General features: G+C 42.2%; 1 protein-coding gene across 4 annotated transcripts in view; it reads left to right on the top strand.

Annotated features, from left to right (window-relative positions):
* The window catches only part of TNRC6B (trinucleotide repeat containing adaptor 6B), a 216532-nt gene extending 203871 nt beyond the window's left edge, over window positions 1–12661 (top strand). For 3 of the 4 annotated variants that reach the window (XM_036237545.1, XM_036237547.1, XM_036237546.1), the window contains one exon: window positions 22–409. In XM_036237545.1, coding sequence (XP_036093438.1) covers window positions 22–409 — 388 coding nt within the window. Of the gene's footprint in view, window positions 1–21 lie in introns of all 4 variants that reach the window. The other variant, XM_036237544.1, reaches the window with a different exon arrangement.
* Window positions 12662–13019: the final 358 nt, after the last annotated feature.

A 13019-nucleotide genomic window follows, 5' to 3' on the forward strand; every position in this document is an offset into this window, starting at 1 on the left:
CTTCCCTCCCCTTTCTTCCAGGTGTGTGTTGGGAAACACTACCATCCTGGCTGAGTTTGCCACCGATGATGAAGTTAGCCGTTTTCTGGCACAAGCTCAGCCCCCTACACCTGCAGCAACCCCGAGTGCACCTGCAGCAGGTTGGCAGTCGCTGGAGACCGGCCAGACCCAGTCAGACCCCGTCGGACCTGCTCTGAATCTTTTCGGTGGGTCCACGGGGCTCGGGCAATGGAGCAGCAGTGCTGGCGGCAGCAGCGGGGCCGATCTTGCTGGCGCTTCGTTGTGGGGGCCCCCAAACTATTCTTCTAGCTTGTGGGGAGTCCCAACTGTGGAAGATCCCCATAGGATGGGCAGCCCTGCTCCTTTACTACCTGGTGACCTTCTGGGAGGAGGGTCGGATTCAATCTGAACTTAGAACTTTCAACTCTGACCTCGTGACCTTTTTTGGAACAGCAGCAGCACTAACTTGACCTTTTCGTTTTTTTTTTCAACTTGCAATAAATACATTTTTAAAAGGAAAAAAGAAAACGGAGAGAGAAAAAAAGGTGGGTCATTGACAGACTGTCTGAGCACATAGTTGCCTCCCTTATAACTTCAGTTTTTTCGTTTGGAATATGAATCCAAAAAGAGAACATATCACTCTTGAAATACTTGAATCATGAACGCCAACCTAGAAAGACAATGTGAAGCAAGTACACATACCATTTAAATTTAAACACAAAAAAATTAAAAAAATTAGTTTCTAGTTTTTCACTTTTTTCATGTTATATGGAAGTTGTTGCTAAGAAACATATATACTGAAAAAAATAGCTTTTTAACTTTGTTTGCACTGGGTGTGTTTCCGTCCTTAGGTCTACCATGTTTGGGAGGGAGGGGAATTCAAAAGAATTGTTAGGGTGGGGGGAGGGAAGACTTGACGGAGCCTCACTTTAAAAACAAAAACACAAAAAACCTAAAAAAAAAAAAAAAAGGAAAAAATTTGTGATTGGCTGGTTGATAAATACCAGTGTGTTCTGGCACATGTAACTGCCCAGGCATGCTCGTTCTGGTATGTGTGTGCACGTGTGTTCATGTGCATTCGCGTGCATCCTTCTCTCTGTCTCTGTGTGTACGTATGCCTGTGTCCTCCTCTGCCTCCTCCTTCCTTACCCCTGACCCTGACCTCTCAGAAGCTGCATTGCTGACAGTCTGCAGGCTGGCTGGCCGGCCATCTGCTTTTTATTTTTATTATTTTTTTTAACTAAGAACACACAAGCGCGGGGAGCCACCGCTGCTAGAGCAGCTCTGTTGGGCTGCGTGAAGGTGAACAGAGTGCTTTTTAATGGTGAAAGCAGGGAGTTCCTTTACATCTGCAAATTAGCCTGAGTGTGAGTTTTCTCTAGCTTTTCTTTGACCTAGCAGTAGAGTGGAGCACTGCCAAGTCCAAAAAATTAGGAGAGCGGGATGTACTTCTTGGAGCAACTGTGTGTTTATTTATTTCTGTTTTTTAAAATAAGTGGCCAGTAGGCACATCTGAATATCTGTTAGGTTTTATGCAGGCCTTTTCTTTACTTCGGGAACAGATGATGAGATCGTTTTTACTGATGCGATGGATGTCTCAAAAGCAGAGAAACCGTGTTCCCCCTTTGTTGTGTAATCAGGTATGAGAAGTTAGTTCATCAAAATCAGGTAATGCTGAATTCAATATTTCTATTGGTTCTCTTTTTCATTTGATGAAAACAAAAAAGTAAGTTGCGAGCAGCCTCCTGAAGCATCCGCAGCTCCTCCCTCTCTGCGCCTTTCTTGCTGAGCGTTACCTGTGCCAGGCCGTGGCGTGTTACAGCACCAGGCCATCACTGACAGAAACGTTTACTTAACGAATGTTCTTAAACCAGTGTGTACTTCAAGCGTTTCCTTTCGTTTCTCTGTGTTGTGTATTTCCCGTGTATGTGGTTTTGCTTAGGCAGGTATAACTTAGCAAAGACTTTTAAGTATTGCACCTTTTTTTTTGGTTTTGACCTCTTACTTTTTTTTCCCTTGTAATGTTGCTTTTTTTTATTTCGGTATTTAAAGACTTTTTTTTTAAGCATCAATGTAGTAGTACTCTGGGCCGAATAGGGGGCAACTTTTAATCCACAGTTATAACCAACATGTATGTACTTACGTTGGAATCAAAATGTATCAAACTGCTTTTTGTGAAGAGAGTTATAGCAGCCCTGAAGGGGGGTGGGTACCCCTTTATACAGAGCAGATGGCGGGCGGGGTGGGGGGAGGGGGACGTATGCCGGTAACATGCTAGCACTTGTGTGGACATCCCAATCTGCATTACACTGTTTAACATAAAGTGCCGACATTCTGTACCAGCAAATACCTGCCCATTCCAACCCTTGGTGGGAGCAGACCTCTACTGTCCTCCATAACTTGCTGCTAGTGAGGACAAAGGAGTTTTTCTTTCTTTAGCATCTTCAGTGAAGGATACAACAATGCCTAATGTATTTGACTTATAGCTTGTGTCTGTGTGTAGGTGGGTGGGTGGGTGTGTGTAGAAAAAGGCAAAAACGAATTATTTGCATTTAAGTGGTTTTGTGAGACAGAACGAGAATTCTGTAGTCCTCTCAGCCTACCCTGTTTATTATAAACCTAGCCTCAAAAGAGATTGACATGCGTAATTCAAGCGAGCATTCGCTCATACATGTCTTTGTGAACCCTTTGTGGGTAGGTGGTCAAACCTGAGTTTCCACCGTTGGTTTGGTCCCATTGGATGCCTTGTGGAAAACTAACTGTGCCCTCCTCCTGCTCTCTGGTTTTCATCACCACCATGCCCCTTCCACCTTTGCCATGTACACTGTCTCCTCCCAGCCCCCACTGACAGCTCTCGTGTGGGGAGCAAACCCCTGTCATGTGGTGACCTCCAGGTGAAGAGCAGCTGTGTTCAGAGATCTACAGAAGGCTGAATCTTAGTGGCCCTGGGTCAGGAGCATGTCCCGAAGCTCTCGCGAGCCAGTGGTGACCCTGTCCACTGCCACTCTTGGTTTCCTGCCATGTCCTGCTCCACCCTCCACTCCTCCTGCCTGTTGGTTCCTTGACCTGCACTATGGGTTAGTTGAGTTCCTTACGATACTACGGTGAAAGCCGGGTGCTAGAGCCCCTCTTGTTTACAAGACATAATGAGGGATTTGAAATATGTAAAAATAAACATGAGAAGCTAAAATGTTCTTCCATCATAAGCTTAAAGGGAAAAAAATTAAAAACTTTTAAAAAAGACCAAAAAGTGCGTATATATATATATAGACATATATATATATACATATAAATATATATTTTAGATGAAGACTAACTCTGGGAGCATTTAACAGTGTTTTTTGTTTTTGTTTTTAACATTTATTTTCCTGCTTTAAAATTTGCAAGCATTCTCAGGAATTCTAGGGTAGGAAGCCAGTTTTTTGAAGATGGTTTATTTAACCATGTCTTATCCTAGATAGACGGCTGTTTCTTTCCTGTTAATAAACTTTTACAAGTTCCTGAAACTTCAAAAAGTTTAAACAATTTTTACTTAAAAAAATGTAAAAAAGAAAAGTCTCCAAACGCTATTGTCATACTGGGGATCACACATTTTAAAACATGTAGAAAGAAATATTTTTTAAAAATTATCAATTTAGCAGCAACAGGTAAATTCATTATCTTAAAAAAGTGGGAGAAGGATTCAGCTTTATAAGAGATCTGACATGGATTCATTTAAATTGTGTGTAATTTAGTGGGGGAGTGTTTGGTGTATATAATGGAAATGCCATCACTTTGTTCCTTTCCATTTAAGACTGAACTGAAATCTCCCCTAATTTTTATTTTTTTAAAGGAACCCTTCTCCCTGTACCCCAGCCCAAGCAACAAAAGAAAGGAAGAAAGAAACAACAGCTTAAAAAAAGAAAAAAGTAATCTGTAAAATAGTATGGTTGGATTGCTGAGAATCTATGTAAAGAGTTAGGAAATATAGGTTAATAATTTTTGGAACAAATTTTAAATATAGGCATTTACTAGAGGAAAACTATATGGACTGTTCTATTAATGAAGAATGTCTGTCTTGCCTCCATTTGTTATGGGAGAAGGACAAAATAATAGAAAAATCTAATAAGGAACAAGTGATTTTACTTTTTTCGCTCCCAGCTACTGTTGTGCTCATTTTAATAGCTGTTTTGAAGATCTGCTGCTTAATTATCCCCATCCCTCAGCCGGAGACGTGGAGTGTTTCCTTTCAGTTTTTGGTAATGTTGAATTCTCCTTTTGTATTCCCTCCTGGGGCCGGGGTTCAGAATTCCCAAGCGTGACCACAGCTTCTTTCAACATCTAAGTTTCCCAGTGGGAAAGAAACTCCCGCTCGGCAGGTAAAGGGAGTGGGGTGGGGTTGCTGCCTGCAATTTCTCTAAAACCGCTTTAGTGCCTTCGCACATACACCCAGACATCCTAAGCAGGGGGAGCACGTGTGTATGTGCATGTGGTCCAGTCGCTCCACAGACATTAAGTCACTTGCCCGTTAAGGAGGTTGGAGTGGTTCTGGACAGGCCCCAAAGGCAGTGGGCTAAATTTAAAATAAACAGAAATCAAGGAAGTTAAATACGCTTTCATGTCTCAGTGATGTGGGATGCCAGGGCCCTGTGTTGCTGCCCTCCGTTACTGTGCATCGACTTCTCTAGGTGTGTCATTGCGGCATCTACAGTGGTTTGGAAAGTCTCTTTGTGTTCGGTCAGTAGAAAGGGGTTTGTATTTTTCTCTTCTTGTTCTTCTTTGTTTCCTCTCTTTCCCTCCAATTCCCTCCCCTCTCCTCCCCCCCCCCCACACACTTTTTTTTTTCTGGTCAACTTGCTGGAAGCTTTGGTTTATTGGTTGGCAGTGACCTAAGAACAGGATATAGTGAGATGTAATGGGAGAGAAAAAACACTTTTCTTTCTGTGGTATTCTTTGGCAAGAGTCACACCTGCTGAGAGGTTAGGTGGCTTTGGTACACTTTAAAAAGTCAGTGGAAGCATATTCTCTTCTACCACATTCTGGCACATGTACGGAGGCCTGCTTGGTCACCTCTCATTACACAGATTTATTTTATAAACATTCTGATCATGTAAATTTGAGCTTTCCAATTTTTACTAGTTTCCTTTTATTTCTTTAAACACTTGATTACTAGTGGCCGGAGGGGTCCACCTCTCAAACATCACAAACGTGGTTTTTGTCTATCACAAAAGTAGCCAAAAGAGAAAGCACTAGGAGGGGAAGGACTGTTTTCCTTCAGAGTGGGGACCTCTGCTGGCAATCGAGATCCAGTGCCATGACCTAATTTTAGGTGTTTAAAAAAAAAGTTCAAATCTCCCAAGACAGTGGAGAAGTGGATGTGGTATCTCCGACCCCTCAGTTTCTAGCCTTTGATATTTTTCAGTTACGATATTCACAGAAGTTAACTTAGCACTGCTACAAGTTAAGGTTCCAAACCAAATTCTTTCATCAGTGTCCCCCGGTCAATCAACACTGTCCACTGACTGCCATTCAGTTTTATTTATAGCAGTTTGATTTTCTGTTACTATGGTTCCTGTTCTAAGAACTTTTCCACCTCTTCTGACATGAATGTAGCATAAATTAGCAGTTGGTTCTTCCAAGTTGCTGTGGGTTGAATGTGGTGTGTAAGATACGCAACAAAAAGAAGGGAAGAGAAATTCCTGCCTAAGAATTTGGAAGACCTTTTATTAATGTATCTAGCAGAAAGAAAAATTTCACAGGCTATTAACTTGTTACAAATATTCACTCTCACTACTTTTTGGGGAGGGGGGGCAGTTTTTGTAGAGTTAACAGCCAGATTCCATACCGACCTCAAATGCTGTGTACTTTTTAATTTTATTGTTTATATTCTGGCATCTTGACTCTTAAACAAAATGAAGATGTCTGTGTGCTGAGCAAAACGCTTTAGCAAAGCCTGTTTTTCTCTGTAGTGTAAACAGGATGTTTTCAGCAGACTTGGCCGTACTAGCCATCTCTAAGATTAGGGAACAATTGAGTCTTTATGTAGAAAAGGTCCCCTTTCCCCCCACATCCTCAGCGTTCAAATTCAACATTTAACACTTTGTAGGTTATTGTTTGGGGTTGGGGTTTTTTCTTTTGTTTTAATTATCTTTAAGGTCTTTAGGAGTAGAGATACCTTTTTAGCTGGTTAAAAAAAAAGTCAGCCTTTTTCTTCTCCAGTGTTTTTGCCAAGTTCTGTCACACTTCATGTCTATGCATTAACTACACTTCTTAGTGTTACTGCAAAAAGAAATCTTATTCTTTGTTTTCCCTCTTGTGAGTGTACAACCAGCCCACGTGTGATAGTGCAGATGAAAATATTCTAGCCTATGTGTATACAGTGAATTGTCAATCTTTAGACCTCAGCAGTCATTCAGATAATAGGGTGCCCTTGCCCTCACCCTCTACTGCACCCCACGCCACACCTCTTCTGCTTTCTTACCTGCAAGTATAAGGTGTCCACACAGTCTAGAAACAGGCAAATACACATAATGTTGTCAAGTATATTGTAAGCCTATTATAAAACATAGAATATTATATATATTTCCAGAGCCAGTACACACCCTGTAATATGGTCTGTAGGTTTATGGCCAATACCAAAGGTGTGTGTGTTTTCAGAGATGGTCCACATTTGTCACTGTTGTTTTTTTGACCTTGAATTTGACACGAAGGAGGTGCTGGCATTACATTCTTTAGATTTGACATAATTATCAACTTTAATAATCTATGAACATGACAATGAAAATTGAACATTGGCTCTCCCTACCCTACCCACGCCTCCCCCCACCACCCGCACCACCAAAGAAAAGGGGCCGTGAGCATCCACAAGATGGTGAGGGGACACTGGTCAGGGGACAGCTACTCCCTATTGGCTGGGCATCTGTGCTGTCCGGTGGATAGCCACTTGGACCAGATACAGAGTAATTACCAAGTATTCTAACATTTGAGTGGTCTTTAAACTGTCAGTCTCTTGTAGTAATCTGCCACCACCACCGAAAAAAAAGCAAAAGTGACAGAAACTGCCAGTGTTAGCCTCACAGAATTTGAATAGTCCCCTTTTCAGTCAGCTAGACAACTAAATTGATTTTTAACGAGAAACTATGCACACCATGGAAAATGGCACTATTCTGATCGAAATGCCCCTGCAAAACCCAAGTCATTGGTTCTTTCTGACAATGCTTGTGAGAAGAGAGGAAAGGTCCCATAAAGGCAAGAACTGTCCCATTTTAAATTTGAAAGCACTTGGTGCCTCAATTTCAATTTCAAAGTATAAGTCATTGCTTTGGAAATAAAATCCCAATTGTAATTGACCCATTTCGAGCCGATATTGAGATTATTTTTTTCAAAAAGTGAAATTCATCTTGATGGCTAATGGTGAGCAGCAAAAGGAAAGTGTCAGGGGAGCTTAAGTACCGTCGTGGCCGAGTTCTGAAATGAGGCGCGGTCCCTTCCCTTCCCCGCCCCGGCCTTCCTGGACCTCTCGCTGCATCTGGCGTTCCTTCTCCTTGGGCTGCTGAAAAGTGTGCACGGTTCTGAGGGCAGGTTCCGAGGGGCGCGTGGAGCAGGCCTGGAGCAGCCTGCCTTGCTGCAGGGTGAGCCTTACTGCAGAGCTTTAGCGAGAGGAAGACGGTACTATCTATCCTACACGCATTGGCCAAAAAATGCAAAAGGGGGGTATTTATACAAAACCATGCAGAATCCTTTGGAATCCTTTAAGTGACATACCTTTTAAAGGTTAATATAGTTTCTCACCAAGTGATGCATTCAGCATACGCTATTTGCCAGAATTTTCGGGGTAAGTTAGAATAAATGTGTTTAAAACACCGCCACTACCCTCTCCCCTTTTTAATTTTGTCCAAGGAATTAATTACTTAAGTGTAGTATTTCTGAATGTGCCTTTGTGAGTACAGAGACCGTCTGTTTTAGGAAAAAGCTATCCATGGGGATAAAACAGAAAGATGGTCAGCCTAGTCCTTAAGGAAGCCAGCGTTTCTCCTGGTGGTCCGCAGGAGCAGCTGTTGAGTTGTCATGAGCATCAATATTGCACAGTGTAGAGTTGTGTGGAAGAGGTTCTGGGACTTGGGAGAGGGGCTGATGATGAGGTGACGGTGCACGGATGACGGACATCCAGGTTCGTCCGAGAGTGCAGGTTGATTAACTATCTGCATTACCTAGTTTTCTTCGTGTGTGTGTGTGTGTGTGTGTGTGTGTGTGTACGCGCGCATAGCTGTTTTTTTGTTGTTGTTTTTCTGTAAGCACTGGAGAACTGAAATATGGTGATGTTTGTGACACATTCATGCATGTCGAGAAGGCATTTTCTAGCTTCTGCTGTGTGCAGAGCGGGCAGCACATTTTCATTCTCTGAGTCTGTGTCCTAAGAAGGCAATTATTTTCCCAAACAGAAGTCATTCAATGTTGCTGTTTCTGTGAACAGGGTATTACACACAAGGAAAAAGCTTTTGCAAGAATAAGATTGAAGTGTTTGAGAAAGAAAAGAGAAAAATCTGAAATCATATTTTATTTCTTCAGAACTATTATGGTTAAATATAGAAACCTGCAGTGTCTCTTCATTTGTTTTTATTTGTTTTAAATGATTCCACCTCTTCTCCCCACTCCCAATCTTCTAAAGAAATAAGTGAATGCTAAGGGCCATTTCCGTAATTCCTCAGAACGCCCCAAAGAGGAAACCAGTCCCTCCCTCGAGATTCCTTCAGCTTCATTCAGGAAGACAAAGGGAGGAGAGATGCTGCCAGGGCCGGGCTTCCTCTCATTCCTCTCTAATGGCCTTGAAATGTATTATTATGCAAATGTGAATTTTGATACTGAGTTTAAGAAGAGGTTGTTGGATTTTTTTCTTTTTTCAAAAAAAAAAAAAGGTCCCATATGTGGTCATCATTGCTTCTTTTGTAACGTGAATTGTAACTATGCATTCTGCAGAAGGGGGGAGGAGAGGGCAGGAAGGGGAAGGAAGTAGCTTTGCATCCTTGTTCTACGGTTTCTGTGTCCATGGGATCCCCACGTCCTGGCGGGGAAGGGGAGTTAGATCAAGAAGCGATAAGGTTGACACCGTAAGGTGCAGAGACCTCTGGGTCTTCCCATGGTCGCTGGCAGGCCTGATGGCCTGGCAGTTCCTGGGCACCCGCAATTCCTATTAGCCAATGTGGTACAGGATTCTCCGTCCTGGCCATGCAGTGTTAGCCCAGTGCAGCAGTGGGGCCCCAAAGGCTCCAGCGTTCTCTGGGGAAAAAGTACTCATCCTTTGCTGAATTCAGAACCCTTTCAAGCTCAGGAAACCATGCCTCACTCGTGCTGACCTTAAAGTTAATCTTTGTCACCTTCAGAAACCTCCTCTTTCTCCTCATTCCTTTTTAATTTTTCTTAATCATTTTAAGTGAACTTAATTACAAGAAAACTGTCTTGCTCTAAGGGGGGGGAAGAGGACAATTGCTTGGTATGCAGAAAAGGATTCTCTTCCCCATCCACCCACCCGCAGCCAAACGTGATCTCTCCGCTCCCCTTGCGTTTTATTAAGCTGTGTATAGCTAGCGAGCGGGAGGTGTTTGGCACGGGACAGCCGACAGCTGCCTCTTTGTCCTAACAGAATTCCTTTGTGGCCCTTGCCTGTGGCGAGTCGTGGCACCTGCACTGCTCTGGTCTAGGCATCGTTTGCAACACGCAGTATCTTAAGCAAGAGGTTGTTCTGCCCGTCTTCAGTGTTTCCACGCAGCAGTTCGCGTTGCTGATGTTCACAGTACTGTAACGAGTAACAGACTTGATCACAGTCTTCTCGTGTCCGTGCCAGGCCGCACAGGCACGATCTTATCAGGGTTCCAATCTGTTAGATTGCCTTCAGACAAAAAACACAAAACCAACAAAAAAAATCACAATCCTGACGTTTCAACTGTCTAACACAAAACAATACCTCGAGGTACATTTCCCCTGCAGCGTAGACCTTAACTTCCCTTTCCTTTTCTGACATCAGTGGGTTATCCTTTTTAAAATATGAACATGTAAATAGCAGGATAACGTTTATAATTTTTTTCTTTGCTGTGAAAGTAACCCTGAAATATGATGTTTTCCTTTTTTTTTTTTTTTTTTTCTTTAAGCCATCGGAAGTTTCAGATCTTATTCTTTCATATTTAAGAAGAGAAAGCAAAACAGGCCAGGGGAGTAGACTTGCATTCGTGGGCTGGTGTTCTCTCCATTGCTTCCCATACACAGTGACAGCAGACCAGTGTCTAAAGCCTGTTTTAAGTAGATGCCATCTATTCCAGCCTTCTGGTCCCAGGGTGGGGAGGGTCTAAAATTCTCTCTTTTAGAAGATCCATCCCTTCCAGGGTTCCAGAATGAACAGTCAACCTTTCTTGATTCACACACACACACACACACACACACACACACACACACACACACAGAAAGAAACTGAGTAGCATTCTGTAGTTCACAAAGGGAATTAGTCCCTGGCATTTCATTTTGATGCTGTAGAATTTATAGCCTTGTCACTTTGTGATGCTCTGGAAACATATTGATTTCTTAACTTAGAAACTCATCTGAGACGTGCACACAACCTCCCTGAAAGGCATGTGCACCCTGAGACGTTCCTCCCTTCGTGGGGCTTGAAGCTGACGGTAGGTGGAGGGAAATAATTTAACAAATGCTGCTTGTAGGGATCTGTCAGCTACTGCTCTCCTAGATTTGGCCACTAAAGAGGCAGGGTCAGACTGAGTCATTTTGAATAGCTTCTTCACAAACACCCCTTTTATCCCTATCTTAAAGACAAAACTTATATCCGTCAAGAAGCCCTTTGTAGTTTTGACTTGTATAGTGACGACTTCCTTTGTAGGGAAGAAGCTTGATTATAAATGCACATGTATTCACCACCCATCTTCTGATTTGGGTGCCCTCAACCTTGGGATTTTATTTCTGTTTGGAGGACCCTTTTCTATCAGTCTCCTTCCTCTGATCCCTCATAAGTTCTTCCTGCTCTTATATCTCTCTACAATCCTCCCAAAGGGCTTTGCTGATCTCTGCACTTCTTTCCTGGGACACTCCCCCCACCAGTACCCTTTGCACACACCAGTGACCAAAGTGTGTCCAGTGATCTCACAGAAGACATCAAAAATGGTGCATGCACCACGAATGTGCTCATGGAGACACGTGCACAAGATTCTGCACCCTTGGCCTTAACCTCAGTATGACTTAAGGTGCAGGAACATTTTTAACAGGTTTTAAAACAAACAAAAAAACCCTTCTGGGAGGGAAAAAAAAAAAAGCAGACAGGAGCTCAGCTGTGCCCACTCCTAACTCCACTATTTGCCCACAATTTCGAATTCCCCACCCCATCCCTGTTTTGAGTAACCAAAAACAGATGACAAAAGCAACCTGAGGAGAGTTTTCTGGACTATTTTGTCTTTCTCCATTTAGACGGAGATGTAAATGCTGCTTTGGGTTCTGTAATCCTAGGGGCTATGTTTACAGAGTGAAATGCATCCTACCAAATCAGGAAACTGAATGATGGGAAACTCCGCAGTGAGTTAGGTCACTGATGGTGAACTAGAGAGGTGAGGGGACTCGGGGGATGGGGCTGAGGAGGAGAGCTGGAGAGGTCCCATCTTAATGACTTGTGACATGTTGCTCCCTTCCTTCTTTCTCCTCCCTTCACTTCTCTCCTTGCCCCGTTTAAACAGAAGGTGCAGAGAAGGGCATCATAGAGAGGCTGAATTTTTAAAAGGCAGCTTTCCAACTTTGCACACAAACAGGTAACAGGAAGGTACAGCAAAAACCCTCTCATCTGAAACACTCGGAAGAAACAAAACCTGTAAACATTACTTAACAGCTGCACATACGGATGCTCTGCAGGTTACCTAGAAGTGTTTTGTTTTTCTTATACTTGAAATAGCTTTTACAATATTATTTTGGTGGCTTGCTTTCCTCTCTTCTGGTGGGCAATAGAGAAAGTGGATGATGGTTTTTAAGGAAGTTTGAGGGGAGAAAAGGAAGAATGTGGCATTGTCTTTTTTTTTTTTTCCTTAAACAGAAGTTTAATCAAACTCTCATTTGTTGAAATTGCTCCTCATATTACTGGTTTTACATGGACACAGAAACTAGGCACTTTAGAGGTGCACTTGCATGGCAGGCTGGGCCCCCCTTTTCTATATTTTATTTTACTTTTTTAGTATAGTGGTACTTAAAATCACTGGTTCACTTAAAAACAAACAATAAAATGTTAAACTCTACTAATGTACAAATAAGCTGAAAAGTTGCATTTTATGTGTATTTTTTGCCATAGCAGGTACTGTATTTCTCATGCTGGATTTCAAAAAAAAATCAAAAACAAACAAAAAAAAACTAAAGGGTGGTGTTTTATTGGATTGTGACAGGCTGAGTAATAAGGAATCAAGTCTTCGTCATTTCATTAAAACAGAGATGATGTAATGCATATATAAGAGTTTTCTGAAGGGTTTTTTTGGGCTTTTAAACAGCTTATTTTTGTTTTTGTTTAGTTTTTTATTTTATTTTATTTTGGAAAGATATGATTGTATTATGTGCAACTCAGTTGCTTACATTATAACTACAAAATATTTTTGGGTTCCTGGAAAAAAAAAAAGAAATAAGACTAATAAATGTGTTTGGCTGCTAAGCATTTATTGTGGTTTCCTGTTTTATTCTGCCAATTTAATTTGCTCATTTGTTGAAGTGTTTATATTTTTTTCTACTCTTCTCTCTTTCCTTGCTCCACTCTTAGAAGCTATACAGAATTCAGCATCCAAATTGGGCCTCAATCATGTATGTCTTGCCTTGGTATGTTCTTGTCATTGGGGTTGGCAGGTTGGCCAGTTGCCTTTGGGCTTGTGCTCCTTGCTCTAGCTGCCTGCCACAGTGCAGGGTGCAAATTTTCTAAAAGAAATTGATGCTCTTCTGCTTTTTGTTGTTGTCTTTTTTTAACCCTTATTTGCACTTGGAGTGAGAACACTAGAGTAGAGGAGAGAAGATGCCTGCCT

This window comes from Rousettus aegyptiacus, unplaced genomic scaffold (assembly GCF_014176215.1).
Source record: "Rousettus aegyptiacus isolate mRouAeg1 unplaced genomic scaffold, mRouAeg1.p scaffold_m13_p_2, whole genome shotgun sequence".
NCBI classification, from domain to species: Eukaryota; Metazoa; Chordata; class Mammalia; order Chiroptera; family Pteropodidae; genus Rousettus; species Rousettus aegyptiacus.